The sequence below is a fragment of the Prionailurus viverrinus genome, chromosome A3 (assembly GCF_022837055.1).
Source record: "Prionailurus viverrinus isolate Anna chromosome A3, UM_Priviv_1.0, whole genome shotgun sequence".
NCBI lineage: Eukaryota > Metazoa > Chordata > Mammalia > Carnivora > Felidae > Prionailurus > Prionailurus viverrinus.
In genome coordinates, this window is record NC_062563.1 from 12,638,812 (window position 1) to 12,652,355 (window position 13,544).

Sequence of the window (13,544 nt, forward strand, 5' to 3'; positions counted from 1 at the left end):
CCCCAAAATAAATAAATGTTGAAAAAAAAATTTTTTTAAATAAGCAGTAAGGTGAAGAAGAAAGACACCAAGAGAAAGACACATCAAGCAGACTTTGCTGCTGCCCTTTTTATTCTCCTAAGTGACCCACACTGGCTTATAGCCTTTGAACTTGTAAGCTCTTTTTTTAATGTTTATTTCTGAGAGACAGAGAGCAAGCGTGGGTGGCAGAGAGACAGAGAGAGGGAGACACAGAATCGGAAGCAGGCTCCAGGCTCTGAGCTGTCAGCACGGAGCCCGACGCGGGGCTTGAACTCATGGACTGGGAAATCATGATCTGAGCTGAAGTAGGATGCTTAACCGACTGAGCCACCCAGGCACCCCTCTCATTAAAAACAAACAATCCAAGCAGATCTCATGGACACATTTTAGGGATGGGGACAGACACAAAGGGTTACAGCTAAGAGTCATCCTTGACATTTTGTTTTATGCCCCACAGCTAATTCCTCAGCACACACAGTAGGCTGTCCTTTCAAAACATATGCAGAATCAAATCCCACGGTGTCTCACCCCCGGGTCCAAATCTGAACTATTATAGTAGCTGCTTAACCCATCCTACTGCTTTCCATTTTCCACAGATAAATGCAGGACAATCCCTTAACACTTCAGACCATTTCACTTCTCTGCTCAAAAGCCTCCAATGGCTTCTGTCTTTCACAGACAACAAACCAAAGTGCTGACAAAAGCTGACGGCTCCTCTATGACCTAGGCACTCTGCGACCCAGGGCTTCATCCTCCAGGACCTTCGGCCTTTACTCTGTCCAGCTACACCAGCCTCCTTGCTCCTCCTTATCTATGCCCAGCATACCCTGTCACAGGGCTTTTGCTCTTGCTTCTCCCAAGACCACATACAGCCACTCCTGGCTTGTTCCTCCCTTTGCATAAGGGTCAACCTACCAAACGCCTGCTTACCGGCCTGTATAAAAGAGTGCTTCTACTCTGAGCCCCTTACCTTGATTTAAACATTTATCTATCTATCTCACTGGAATCTAAACAAGGGTTTACTTTTGAATTTCATTATGGAAAATTTCAAACACGTACAAAAGTAAAGAGAATATGGTAACGAACACCCCTGTACCCAGTTGCGATGATGATTAAATCAGGGCCAGATGAAAACAGGAATTTTTGACTGTTTGCTTCTGTGCTGTATGCGTGGCACTTAGAACAGTACCTAGCAATGGCAGGCTGCAATAAATACAGGTGAAGGGAACAAATGATGAACAGGGAGAGTGCTTCAGAGGGATAGCTGTCCTGATCTCTTCTATCGCCTTCCGGGGCAGAAATGAGGGTCATGTAATTCTTGACCTTGTTTTAGGACGCCTCAGCAATGGCTCTTTCTCTGGACTTCAGCACGCACCCCAGTAACGATGCATGGTATGTTTCTACTAGTTGTGGTGGTGTAACCTGTTCTTCTAGTAAAGGCCACACACAGATCTCAGTGATTTACTTAGAAATGACACGTGTGGGGGTGCCTGGGTGGCTCAGTCGGCTAGGCGTCATGGTCTCGTGGTGCATGGGTTCAGGCTCCGCATTGGACTCTCTGCTGCCAGTGCAGAGCCCGCGTTGGACCCTCTGTTCCCCAATCTTTCTGTCTCTCACTCGCTCATGCTCTCTTTCAAAAATAGGTAAACGTAAAAAAAAAAAATGATACAGATGAATTATAGGTTGTTCATTTTATTTGCTTCCATCAACAAGGGAAGAAAATATTGTGTGACTGGTGTTAGGTCTTTTTGGGCCTCCCCTGGGGAGTTTGACTAAAGGTCTTCTAGAACAATGTACATACCTGTTTTTCTTCATGATATGCTCAAAGGGCCTCAGAAAATCTTTCTGGAAACGGAAGTTGGCTAATTCTCCTTTCTCGAGAAACTTCATAGAGAGCTGCCTTAAGGAGTCAACAGCAAAGATGGCCACATCTTCATTGGGGTTACAGCCAACCTGAGCAGGAAAGAGAGGTGAGGTGACACAGGCACAGTGCAACTGTGGATGTGGGATTCTGAACATCAAAAACGGATAGGCTGCCTTCAAAACAAATGCTCTGGAAAAGCACACTGAAGGAAAAAAGAAAATGGCATTCCTTGGCTATGACCTGTACAATTTTTAAGTTTAATGATGAAAGATCAGTACTGCACATTTAAAGTGCTCTCAAAATATGCTAAAATTTTTTTTTAATGTTTATTTATTTTTGAGAGAGGGACAGCGCACGAGCAAGTGGGGGAGGGGCAGAGAGAGAGACACACACAGAATCCGAACAGGCTACAGGTTCTGAGCTGTCAGCATAGAGCCTGATGCAGGGCTCGAACTCATGAACCATGAGATCGTGACCTGAGCCGAAGTCAGATGCTTAACTGCCTGAGCCACCCAGGCACCTCGCTATTTAAATTTTTTTTTTTTTTTTTTTAAGATTGTGTCCAAATACATGTAAAATAGAAAAGTGACCATCTGAAGTGCACACAGTTCAGCAGTGTTAAGTACGTTCACGTTGTTGTGCAACAGATCTCTGGAACTCTTTATGTAGCAAAACTGAAACTCTATACACATTAAATAATTCCTCATGTACTAATTAATTTTATCTAAACAAAAGGAGAAGTCAAAAGACTTTAAAGTCTCTAAAGCCTTTTCATACTTGTCTGTCACCTAAAGCAAATTATAAATGTCTATCGCCAGCCTCAAAGAATTCAGCACAAACATTGAGGCTTTTGATTTCCTTAAAACTGTACTTGTCTATAGTCTACCTACTTTTAGGGACTGGAGCTGTGGCTATATATTTGGTTGCTCAGGCTTTTGCCTCAAAAAGAATCCTAAAAGCAGAGCAAGGGGATGTTTTCCACCAGAACTCATGCGAAGGGACCTGGGGCATGTTGCAGGAGCCTGCTCCAAGCAAGGAACTTCATTAGCATGTGGTCTGACCTGAAAATGCGTTACTTTTAACAAAAGTAACGTGGCAATAGCATTTATTTGCAATAAAGAAAAATTGCAGGTGCGCCTGGGTGGCTCAGTCGGTTAAGGGTCCAACTCTTCAACTCAGGTCATGGATCTCATGGTTCATGGAATCAAGCCCCATGCTGGGCTCTGAGCTGACAGTATGGGGCCTCCTTGCGATTCTCTCTCTCTGCCTCTCCAGCACAAGCATGCTCGCTGTCTCTCTCTCAAAAGAAATAAATAAACTTAAAAAAAAAAAAAAAAGAAAAATTGGAAACATCAACAGTAAAATGGTTACATAACGGTATATTCACATACATGCAATGAAATTTGGCAGTTAAAAACAAATACGTCCAAGCTTTAAAAAAAAAAAAAAAAAAAGAAGAAGAAGAAAAAAGAAGAAAATTCTATCACAGGCTACAGTACAGATAAACCTTGAGGACATTATGCCAAGTGAAATAAGCCAGTCACCAAAAGATAAATACTGCATGATTCCACTTATACGAAGTCCCTAGAACAGTTGAATTCACAGAGACAAGAAGCAGAATGGTGGTTGCCAGGAACTGGGGGAGGGGTGGCGAAGAATGGGAAGCTGGTGTTTGATGAATTTGGAGTTTCAGTTTTACGGGAGGAAAAGAAGAGCTCTGCAGATCTGTTGCACATGATGTGAGTGTACTTAACACTAATAAATTATACGTTTACCAACAGTTACAATGAAAAATGTTATGCGTATTTTACAATTATAAAAATAAATTCACACACTCTAATAGCAGTCAAATCTTTAAGATTCCTTGCTTAGTGGAAGACGAAAGTTACAAACTGGTATGTAATACTAATCACGTTTTTTAAAAAAACAAAACAAACCAAGACAAGATTATCTGTATTTCTATGATATATTTCTATATATCTATATTTCTATTATATTTCTACAAAAATGTTTGGGAAAATATATACCAAACTGCTAACAATTAGTTTGGGGCAGGGCTCAACTGGGGAGTGGTGATGGTCGAAAGTGGTTTTAGCTGTAATTTTTTTTAAGGTGTTCATGGAGTGTTCATTTATTTAAAAAAAAAAAATCTTTTTTTAATGTTTATTTATTTTTTGAGAGAGAAACACAGAGTGCAAGCAGGGGAGGGGCAGAGAGAGAGGGAGACACAGAATCCCAAGCAGGCTCCAGGCTCTGAGCCGTCAGTACAGAGCCCGACATGGGACTTGAACCCACAAACCGTGAGATCAGCTGAAGTGGGACGCCCAACTGACCCGAGCCACCCAGGCGCCTGTCATGTAACGTTCGTTTAATTAAAGACTAATAAAGAAAATATTCCTCTCGTAAAAACCAGGGGGATTCAGGAGTTCCTGCTGCAGAGCATACTCCATGCTGATTGAGCAGCTTTGCACACACCCCAGGACACGCATGCGCCCTAGTTTAAAAGAGGAACATGGGACTGTGCCAAAGACTCTCCTAGAATTCCAAGAGCTAAGTTACAGCTGTACTCAGCCAACCATCTCTTCAAACCTTGAGACCCTTACGTGCCCCGGTTCCCAAGGGGAAGCACAACATCTTCCTGAGGTGGTAGAAAGAATGACGAGCTGCAGACGGAGGGACTGAATTTTCCACAACTTTGTGCTTAATGGCTCTGATGAGATGGAACAGACATTTGTAATGAAGCTGACAACCACGAAAAGTCTAATTACTACCTGCCAGCCCATGTCCCAGGCCTGCCCATAAGCGGCCCAAAGATAACTGAGAACCGGCACGACAAGACTCTTGACAAAAGGGGTGCCTTCAGTCAGTTGAGCATCTGACTCTTGATTTCAGGTCAGGTCATGATCTCACGGTTCGTGGGATCGAGCCCCACATCCGGTTCTGTGCTTGGGATTCTCTGTCTCTCTCCCTCTCTCTCTGCCCCTCTCTGGCGCGCGCGCGCGCGCTCTCTCTCACTCTCTCTCAAAGTAAATAAAAGGAAAAAAAAAGTCTTGACAATAGAATCATAGGTGGGAACAGTAACCTATATGTTCTCTCTAAGTCCCACCGAACATAAAATCTAGACTCGAAAGAGTTGGGACATGTTTACCAAAAAAACCCCACTTTTGGACTATCACTTCTAAGAGAAAATAGGATTCCAAAGCTGCCAGCGGAAAGATCTCGCGGCATTAATGAGCAATGTTTGCTCCAGCTTAGCGGTCACAGACCTGGACAAGAATACAAGACTGCATCTGACAAGGTCTCATTTCAACTGGGGCCTGAAGCAGGTTAGCAGCTGCCCACAAGAGCCAACAGTGCTCAACCCTGTTAATCCGCACTACCACTATCTCCAATATCATTCTGCTTAGCCTCAAATCGGTTGTGGGGGGCGGGGGTGGTTACACCACAGAAATCGACAGATGCTATAAACCCTTTACCAGCATCCTACTGCCTGTTCTGTATCCCAGTGGCAGACCACTTCTTTTTAGAAGCTTCTTCCATTCAATGCAGAGAATGCGATTCTCTTTTGGATAAACTATCTTTTATTCACAGTTCTTTGAAGCATCTGTATTAGAACTCTATCTCCAGGAGTGAAGAAATGGTTTTGAAATCATGGAGTGTGTTTTGGTAGTAAACAGTACAATTTAGCTATTACTTTTCCTTTAAGAAGTCAATGGCGTCAGAGACGCATCCACACACACATGGTATGTATATGTTCTGATCTGTAAAGTGTTCAACAGATGTGTGCAAGTGCCTACGTGTACACGATGAAACTTCCAGCGGAAACAAAGAAGCGTAGTCTGGTTTCCAGTAGTTGTCAGTTTCAAAACACACAAACCTCTAGCTTGCTTCTAATTTAAAAATAAATGTTAGTTTTCTCAACAAAGGTTTTAGGAGAGTGATGGCAAAGAAAGCCAAAAGCAGCAGCAGGGACGTTTAACAGTGAAACATACAGAACTTCATCTTAATCTCTGGTCGTTCAGAAGACACCACAGGATTCTGCAATGCGCTCCAACACCAGTGTTGGTCCAATGACTACAACGATGTTTGTGGCGTCAGCCTACATCCTGGGCAGGGGACAGTCAAGTATTTTTGGTACCAATACTATTTTAGTTCCACGCTCCCCGAGTTCTAGCGATATGTAAATACACTCTGCAGGGAAAACGAATTACGGGTGTCCTCTGCTTCTCGCAAAGTCAGGTGGCACTGCTTTGCTTTTATGAAAGACCTGCCTTAGTGTCAGTTTTTGCAAACCAAAAAAAAAAAAAAAAATATCCGAAGAGAACTTCTGCTTTTACAAAAGAAGGTGAAAAGGGAACATAACACTCAGCACTTGTTTCGCAGCGAGCTGTTCTAGAGGCCGGACTGGTGTCACCGAGCCCCCGCCCCGGGAACTCCACTTGGCGTCTCCGCATCAAGCTGCCAGAGCTTTGAACTCTCACTGAGCACCTGGGCTTTATCTCGATTCCGCGCTTCGTTAGCAAGATTTGTGTCCTGAAGTATCAGAAATGCCTGAGAGAGGTTATTCGGGGGGTCTGGGGACGCTCAAAACAGTTTTCAGACAAGTTAACGGTAACTACCTCTTTGCTTCACACCATTTCAGCTTACAAAAGGTTTCACAGGAATGCTCTACTCTCGGATAGCACGGAAATGTGTACAGGCACCTACACTCTCAATCACTTCTTTTTTGAATACAGCTGCCTGCCTTTTTCTGGACATCGGTGGAGTAGTTTTTGAATGTGAAGAGTTACCTTATTGAAGTGATCTCCAATCACATGCCATATTCGGGACCATTGCAGCCGAATCCGATTCATGTTGTAGTATGAGATCTCCACGATCTTCTGCAAGCTGAACATGCGGGGGTGGTGGGGGGAGGCCAGCTCGTCCATGGACACGGCACACAACCAGCGGACAAAGTCAACTGCAGGCCGGACCCAACGACACATGCGAGGCTTCATTAGTAACGGCCAGAGAGTCACAACATGAGGATTCTGTAGCTGTCACATGTGAGTGACAAATACATACCTATGGCATTTCCATCCAGTCTGGTAGATCCAGTAAAAATTCTAGGAAGACAATTTCAGACACAGTAAGACCAAAGTTAGATTTGGAAGCTGAGTTTCAATTTCAAACACTGAAGAAAAGGCAAACAAGGAAACATTTTGGGTCTGGCACCTCTACTAAAATAAATGAGGAGGCATCAGAGGCACAGAACTGGTAAATGAACTGAGCTGAAAGCAGAAATGCCTACAACGGTAGAAAGAAAAAGCGACACATCAAAAGGAGGAAGGGAGAGTAAAGTATAACAGCATGTGATGTCACGACAGTGGGACACTGTCAACTAAATCAACTAAAGTTGATTATTTCAAATGTGTTCCAAGAACTTAAGGAAAGGATAAGAACAATGTCTCTCTAATACAGAATATTAATAAATATACTAAAAAGGTGCTCCTCCATAAGACGAACACAAACACACAAAACAATTTTTTTTTGGCAAAAAAACTTACCAAAACCAACTCTTCTAGGACTGACTCTGGAAATTACCAAAGGCTGATAAAATGCTCATTCAAGAAAAATGGCTAAATCTTGGTATGAACAGAGGACACGAAGGTGTTTTAACTTGGCCTATTTCCATTACTGTCTCCCCAGCTCCATGGGAGTGTTGAAAACCAACAGCTCTGAAGTCAAAGGAACTGTGAGACCAGCAACCTAGCTCCACAGGAGAGAACAGAACAGTCCTGGAATTTCCCCCAAAATACCATTCTCAGGGAACTGACGTGTGACCTGCCTGGCAGTACCCTGGGAACCCTCATTTCTAGGATTTGTCCATATTTGACACAGACCTCATTCAGTCCAAACAGCCTTTTCTCTGGGGCTTTTGTCACAAGCAATCTGTGTAACCAATGAACAATGCAGCTACCTGAGTACGACCAGGTCAAACAAGGACCTGGGCGAAAATTTAAAAGGAAAAGTTGGGAATAAGGTGTCCACGGGAGGCTTTAAAAAGGTACACCAGGGGCGCCTGAGTGGCTCAGTCAGTTGAGCGTCTGACTCTTGATTTTGGCTCAGGCTGTGATCCCGGGGGCATGGGACTGAGCCCCGCATTGGGCTCTGCACTGGGTGTCAAGCCTGTTTGAGATTCTCTCTCTCCCTCTGCCCCTCTTCCCTGCTCGCATGTGCACACATGCACGTTCTCTCCCTCTTTCAAATAAAAATTAAAAAAAAAAATACTTAAAAAAAAAAGTAATAAAAAGCTCTACCATATTCCTGGTGATCTAGATAGCCATCACATGGGTAAGGCTTTGTACACACCCACGGAAGACAAGACAGGGCCCTAAGCACTCATCTTTGGCAGGCCTTAAGGCACAACACAACATGCCAGAACATCAGAGGGGCACCCCAAAACACACTCAAAACTCCGCAGCAAAGGCTGGCATGCTTAACAGTCCCATGCATATGGGATCTTTGTCCAATTCTTAGCGGATCACAAAGGCCAAATGAGGAGACAGTGGCTATATGCGAAAAGAATACAGGCTTTATATAGTTAGTTCAGGAAAGTCATTCAACAAACTAATAGCAATGACAACAATAATAAACCCTGGGTGTTTGGTGGGCAACCTGATACCCAAAGCTGTCTCAATGTATTTTTTAAAGTATCAATTTTCAACAAAAAATTGTTAAGACATGTAAAGAAACAAGAAACGATGGCCTATTTACAGATAAACAACAACAACAGATCCAGTCCCTGAGGAAACCTAGATATTGAATTTACTAAAGTTTTAAAGTTGATTATTTTATTTTTATTAAAATTTTTTAACGTTTATTTTTGAGAGAGAGAGAGAGAAAGAGAGAGTGTGTGTGAGAGAGAGAGAGAGAACAGGGGAGGGGCAGAGAGAGAGGGAGACAGAGGATCCGAAGCAGGCTCTAGGCTCTGAGCTGTCAGCACAGAGCCGGATGCAAGGCTCGAACTGACAAGCTGTGAGATCACGACCTGAGCCGAAGCTGGATGTTTAACCAACTGAGCCACGCAGGTAACACCTAAAGATGATTATTTCAAATATGTTCAAAGAACTTAAGGAAAGGATAAGAACAATGTCTCATTAATAGAGAATATTAATAAATATATTAAAAAAGTAATAAATAACCCAACAGAAATTCTGGAGTTGAAAATCATACAACTGAAATGAAAAACTCACCGGAGGGACTCAACAGCAGTTTTCAGCTGACCAAAGAGTTCGTGAACTTGAAGATAGGTCAGATAAGATTATGCAGTGTGATAAACAGACATAAAAAGAATTAAAAAGAAAGTGAACAGAGCCTCAGAGACCTGTAGGGCACTATCAAATATATAGACATACATAAGGGGAGTCTGAACAAGAGAGGAAAGAAAGGGGTTGGAAGAACTTCTGAAGAAATAATGGCTACAAATACCCCAAATTTGATGAAAAACAATCTACACATTCTAGAATCTCAACAAACTCCAGTAAGATAAACTCAAGAGATCCACATTCAGACATGTAATAATCAAAATGATGAAAGTCACAGACTGTGAGAGAATCTTGGAAGTAGAAAGAGAGCAGAGATTTGTGACTGCATGATGGATCCTATGGAAAATGAAAAGCTGATCTCCCATCACAAACCAAGGAGGCTAAAAGGCAGTGGGATATCATATTTAAGGTGCGAAAACAAAAAGACTATAAGCCAAGAATTCTAAACGCAGCAAAACTTACCTTCAAAAATGAAGGAGTGACTAAAATATCCCGAGATACACAAAATCGGAGATGATTCATTGCTAACCAACCTACCCTACATGAAATATTAAAGGAAGTTCTTCAGGTTCTAATGAAAGGATGATAGAGAATAACTCAAAAGAATCTGAAGAAAAAAAGAGCACTGGTAAAGGTAAGTGTGTGGGGAAATAGGTATTTCTTGTTTGTAACTCATTTTATTTACCAGATTCGAGGACAGCGAAGGTAATCACTGTAAACTGTGTTGATGGGCAGGTGTGTATAAACATGTAAGTCATAGGACAGCACAAAGGAGAGGGGAGAGAATGGAGCTATACAGAAGACACGTTTCAGACTATTCAAATTAAGTGGACATTAATTCAAAGTCAAATGTTCAAAGTTAAAATGTTACTAATCATGATCCCCAAAGCAATCAGTAAGAAAAACACTCAAAAAATATAGTAAAACAGACAAGGAAAGTAAAATGATACGCTAGAAAATATCTTACCATATAAGAAGGCAGTGATAATGAAGGAACGGGAGAACAAAAATGACACATTTTTAAAAAGAGCAAAAGAGGGGCGCCTGGGTGGCGCAGTCGGTTAAGCGTCCGACTTCAGCCAGGTCACGATCTCGCGGTCCGGGAGTTCGAGCCCCGCGTCGGGCTCTGGGCTGATGGCTCAGAGCCTGGAGCCTGCTTCCGATTCTGTGTCTCCCTCTCTCTCTGCCCCTCCCCCGTTCATGCTCTGTCTCTCTCTGTCCCAAAAATAAATAAACGTTGAAAAAAAAAAAAAAAGCCTGGGGATTAAATCGAGTCAAATGCTTTAAAAATAAATAAATAAATAAATAAATAAATAAATAAAATAAAAATAAAAAGAGCAAAAGAGCGGATATAAATCCTATATATCAGCAATTAAATTATAATTAAATGTAAATAGATACTTTAATAGATATAATTAAAAGTAATAGACACTTCTCGGGATTCTCTCTCTCCCCCCATCTCGTGCTCTCTCTCTCAAGATAAATTAAATAAAAACTTAAAAAATGGTCCAACCATCTGCTGTCCAAAGAGACTCGATTTATTGCATTATTATTATTTTGCTAAAGTAGGCTCCATGCCCAACGTGGGGCTTAAACTCGTGACTCTGAGGTCAAGAGTCACATGCTCTACTGACTGAGCCAGACAGGTGCCCCCAAAGAGTTTCGCTTTAAGTTCAAAGACACAAATAGGTTGAAAGTAAAACAATAGAAAAGACACAGCATATCAAAAAGTAAACAAGAGAGAGCTGGGTGGCTGCACCAATGTAAGACAAGAGATTTAAAAATCATTACTAGAGGGGTGCCTGTGTGGCTCAGTCGGTTAAGCGTCAGGCTTCGGCTCAGGTCATGATCTCATGGTTTGACTTCAAGCCCCGTGTCGGGCTCTGTGCTGACAGCTCAGAGCCTGGAGACTGCTTCAGTTTCTGTGTCTCCTCCTCTCTCTCTGTCCCTCCCATGCTCATGCTCTGTCTCTGTCTCTCAATAATAAATAAACGTTAAAAAATAAATAAATAAATAAATAAATAAATAAATAAATAAATAAATAAATAAATATCATTAGTAGAGACAAAGACTGTTTTATAACATACAAGGTTAAATCTGTCAAGAAAACATATAATTACAAACATATGCATCTAACAACAAACCCCAAAGTCACGAGGCAAACAGATAGAACTGGAAAGCAGAAATGGACAACTGAACCATGCCCAGAATCCACAAATCCATATAGACGGAATGAAGATTACGGGCTCAGGGACCACTGGCAGAGGAAATGGGGAGTGACTGCTAATAAGTACAGGGAGATGAAAATGCCCTGAAATTCCACAGTGGTGATGACCACACAACTCCAAATATACTAAAACCCATGGAATTGTACGTTTTAAAAGAAGAGATCTTATGGTATGTGAATTGTATCTCGGTTTTCAGAAATGTAACAGCACAAGAGTGGTTTTAGGCAAGACTGCCTGTAGTGCGTGATGTGGCTGAGGCAGAGAAACAGAAAAGAAGTAAGTGTGGTTAGTGGAAGAACAAAAATTTTGTACTATTAGCCTAAACCTAACTGAAAAATGTGGGGGAAACCAGTCAAAAGTATGTGACAGAGAGTGTCTCTGTTAGAGAGAAGCAGAGAAGCAACAGGAACAAGGTAATTAAATACACTGACAAAGAATTCAAAATACTAAGGATTGTCCTGAGAACAATACAAATTATGACAAAAATTCTGTACGGCTGTCATCGCAAAATGGTCTATATTTAATGCACCGGGCTGGGTCAATAACCAAACGAACAGCAGTGTACATGATTATTCAGTGGTAAGTTTCAGGAGCGTGTTCATTTTAGAAAATTCACATTTCAAGCACTGGTACCTAATGAATGTCTTCAAATGAGAGTACCTGTGTTTCTCTCAGATGTTTAGGTCAAGTTTCAAGTAAACAGAATGGAAAGGTTCGGAGGAAAAACAAATGGAAACTATCAATTTGGCCAAGTCTCACTCACGGACATAGGCTTTAAATCTTAAACCCTTCTTGACATTTTTATGAAAGTAATTTCTATTAAGGAAACAAGGTAACCTAAAACACGAGCACAAGCAAAAAGTCTTGTTTCTGACATGATTTGGTCACAAGGTTAAAGTTATAATTTTTCTTCAAAAGGTCAGGAGGCAATTCGGGTCCCAATTCAGATGAACGTGAAGGTTATGAGTGGCTGTGGATGCCACTTCCTAGCCTGAGTGATCTGGAGCTCACCACACTCACAAGAGGCAAACGAGCGGAGTCCAATAACGACACAGACGATGTGCCAAGCTACTGGACAGCCCAGCTTCGCTGGAGAACAAAATCATTACCTGTCCACAGCTACAACCACACTCTGCGAGCTGGTCTCACCAACCGACTCCTGGAAGCTGGCCATCTGTCTTTTATCCACGCCACCACTCACCAAATTACCTGGAACGCAATGCGCAAAAGTCAACGGTGCTTCAAAAACAGTCAAATATTTAGAACAAAGTATTCTGTGGCATCAATCTGCAGCAACACGAGACATAAATGCGAAGGGTTTGTGGGAGGGAAAAAAAAAGCCCCAAGCCCCCTCAACTGATGACAGCATAAAATACATTCTTATTCTGTAAATACAAACTCCTTTGCTTGTACCAACCACCTCCTTTCCTTTACAGTCCTTTACATTTTTATAGTATTGAATGCCTATATTTAGGAAAACAAATACGAATTAAACAACCCTAACTTAGAGCTCCTGGAAGATGTGATGGCTTCCACCTGCTGAATGTCCGGCATGCTTTCCAGGACTTCAGCCCAGCCATCCCTGTGTGCACCCTAAGGAGGCGATGCTATGACAACCCCTCCCCTCTCATACAGTCTGTGCTTTTAACATTACCTGGCACGATTCCAACCAGTGCAGTGGGACCTAGGAGCCTGCCCTCTGCCCCGAGACAGCCTGGGTTTGACACCCGCCTCTGCTACTCCTTGCAGTGTGGTCTTGTTCGGGTCACTTCGCCCCAGCCTCACCTTCCTCACTCACAAGATGGGGATGACAATCGTGCCAATCTCAATGAGTTGTTCAGAGGAATGAATGCGTTCAAATGTGTAAACGGAGGGTTTCGAATGTGGTCCCACACATCTGTTTGCCCTATTTACTGATATTGTTCTATCACTGATGGGGTCTCTCGATTCAGTGAGAAAGAATTCTACTTTCATGAAAATACCATTTAGTTAAAAGGTCCCCAAATGAACATGGAAGAGACGGTGAAGAATCCTTCTAAAAATCGAGAGATGCAGATATCCACTAGGTACTAACGCTGCAGCCTTTCTAAAGCAAATGGCCCTCCACCCAGTAGTTCTATGCAC

General features: G+C 42.3%; 1 protein-coding gene across 1 annotated transcript in view; it reads right to left on the reverse strand.

Annotated features, from left to right (window-relative positions):
• The window catches only part of ARFGEF2 (ADP ribosylation factor guanine nucleotide exchange factor 2), a 104,713-nt gene that overhangs the window by 30,372 nt on the left and 60,797 nt on the right, over window positions 1-13,544 (reverse strand). The window contains exons 23-26 of the mRNA XM_047851983.1: window positions 12,530-12,629; window positions 6,950-6,990; window positions 6,676-6,845; window positions 1,823-1,974 (exon numbers count right to left, since the gene is read on the reverse strand). Of these exons, the coding sequence (XP_047707939.1) occupies window positions 1,823-1,974; window positions 6,676-6,845; window positions 6,950-6,990; window positions 12,530-12,629 (463 nt within the window). The remainder of the gene's footprint in view (window positions 1-1,822; window positions 1,975-6,675; window positions 6,846-6,949; window positions 6,991-12,529; window positions 12,630-13,544) is intronic.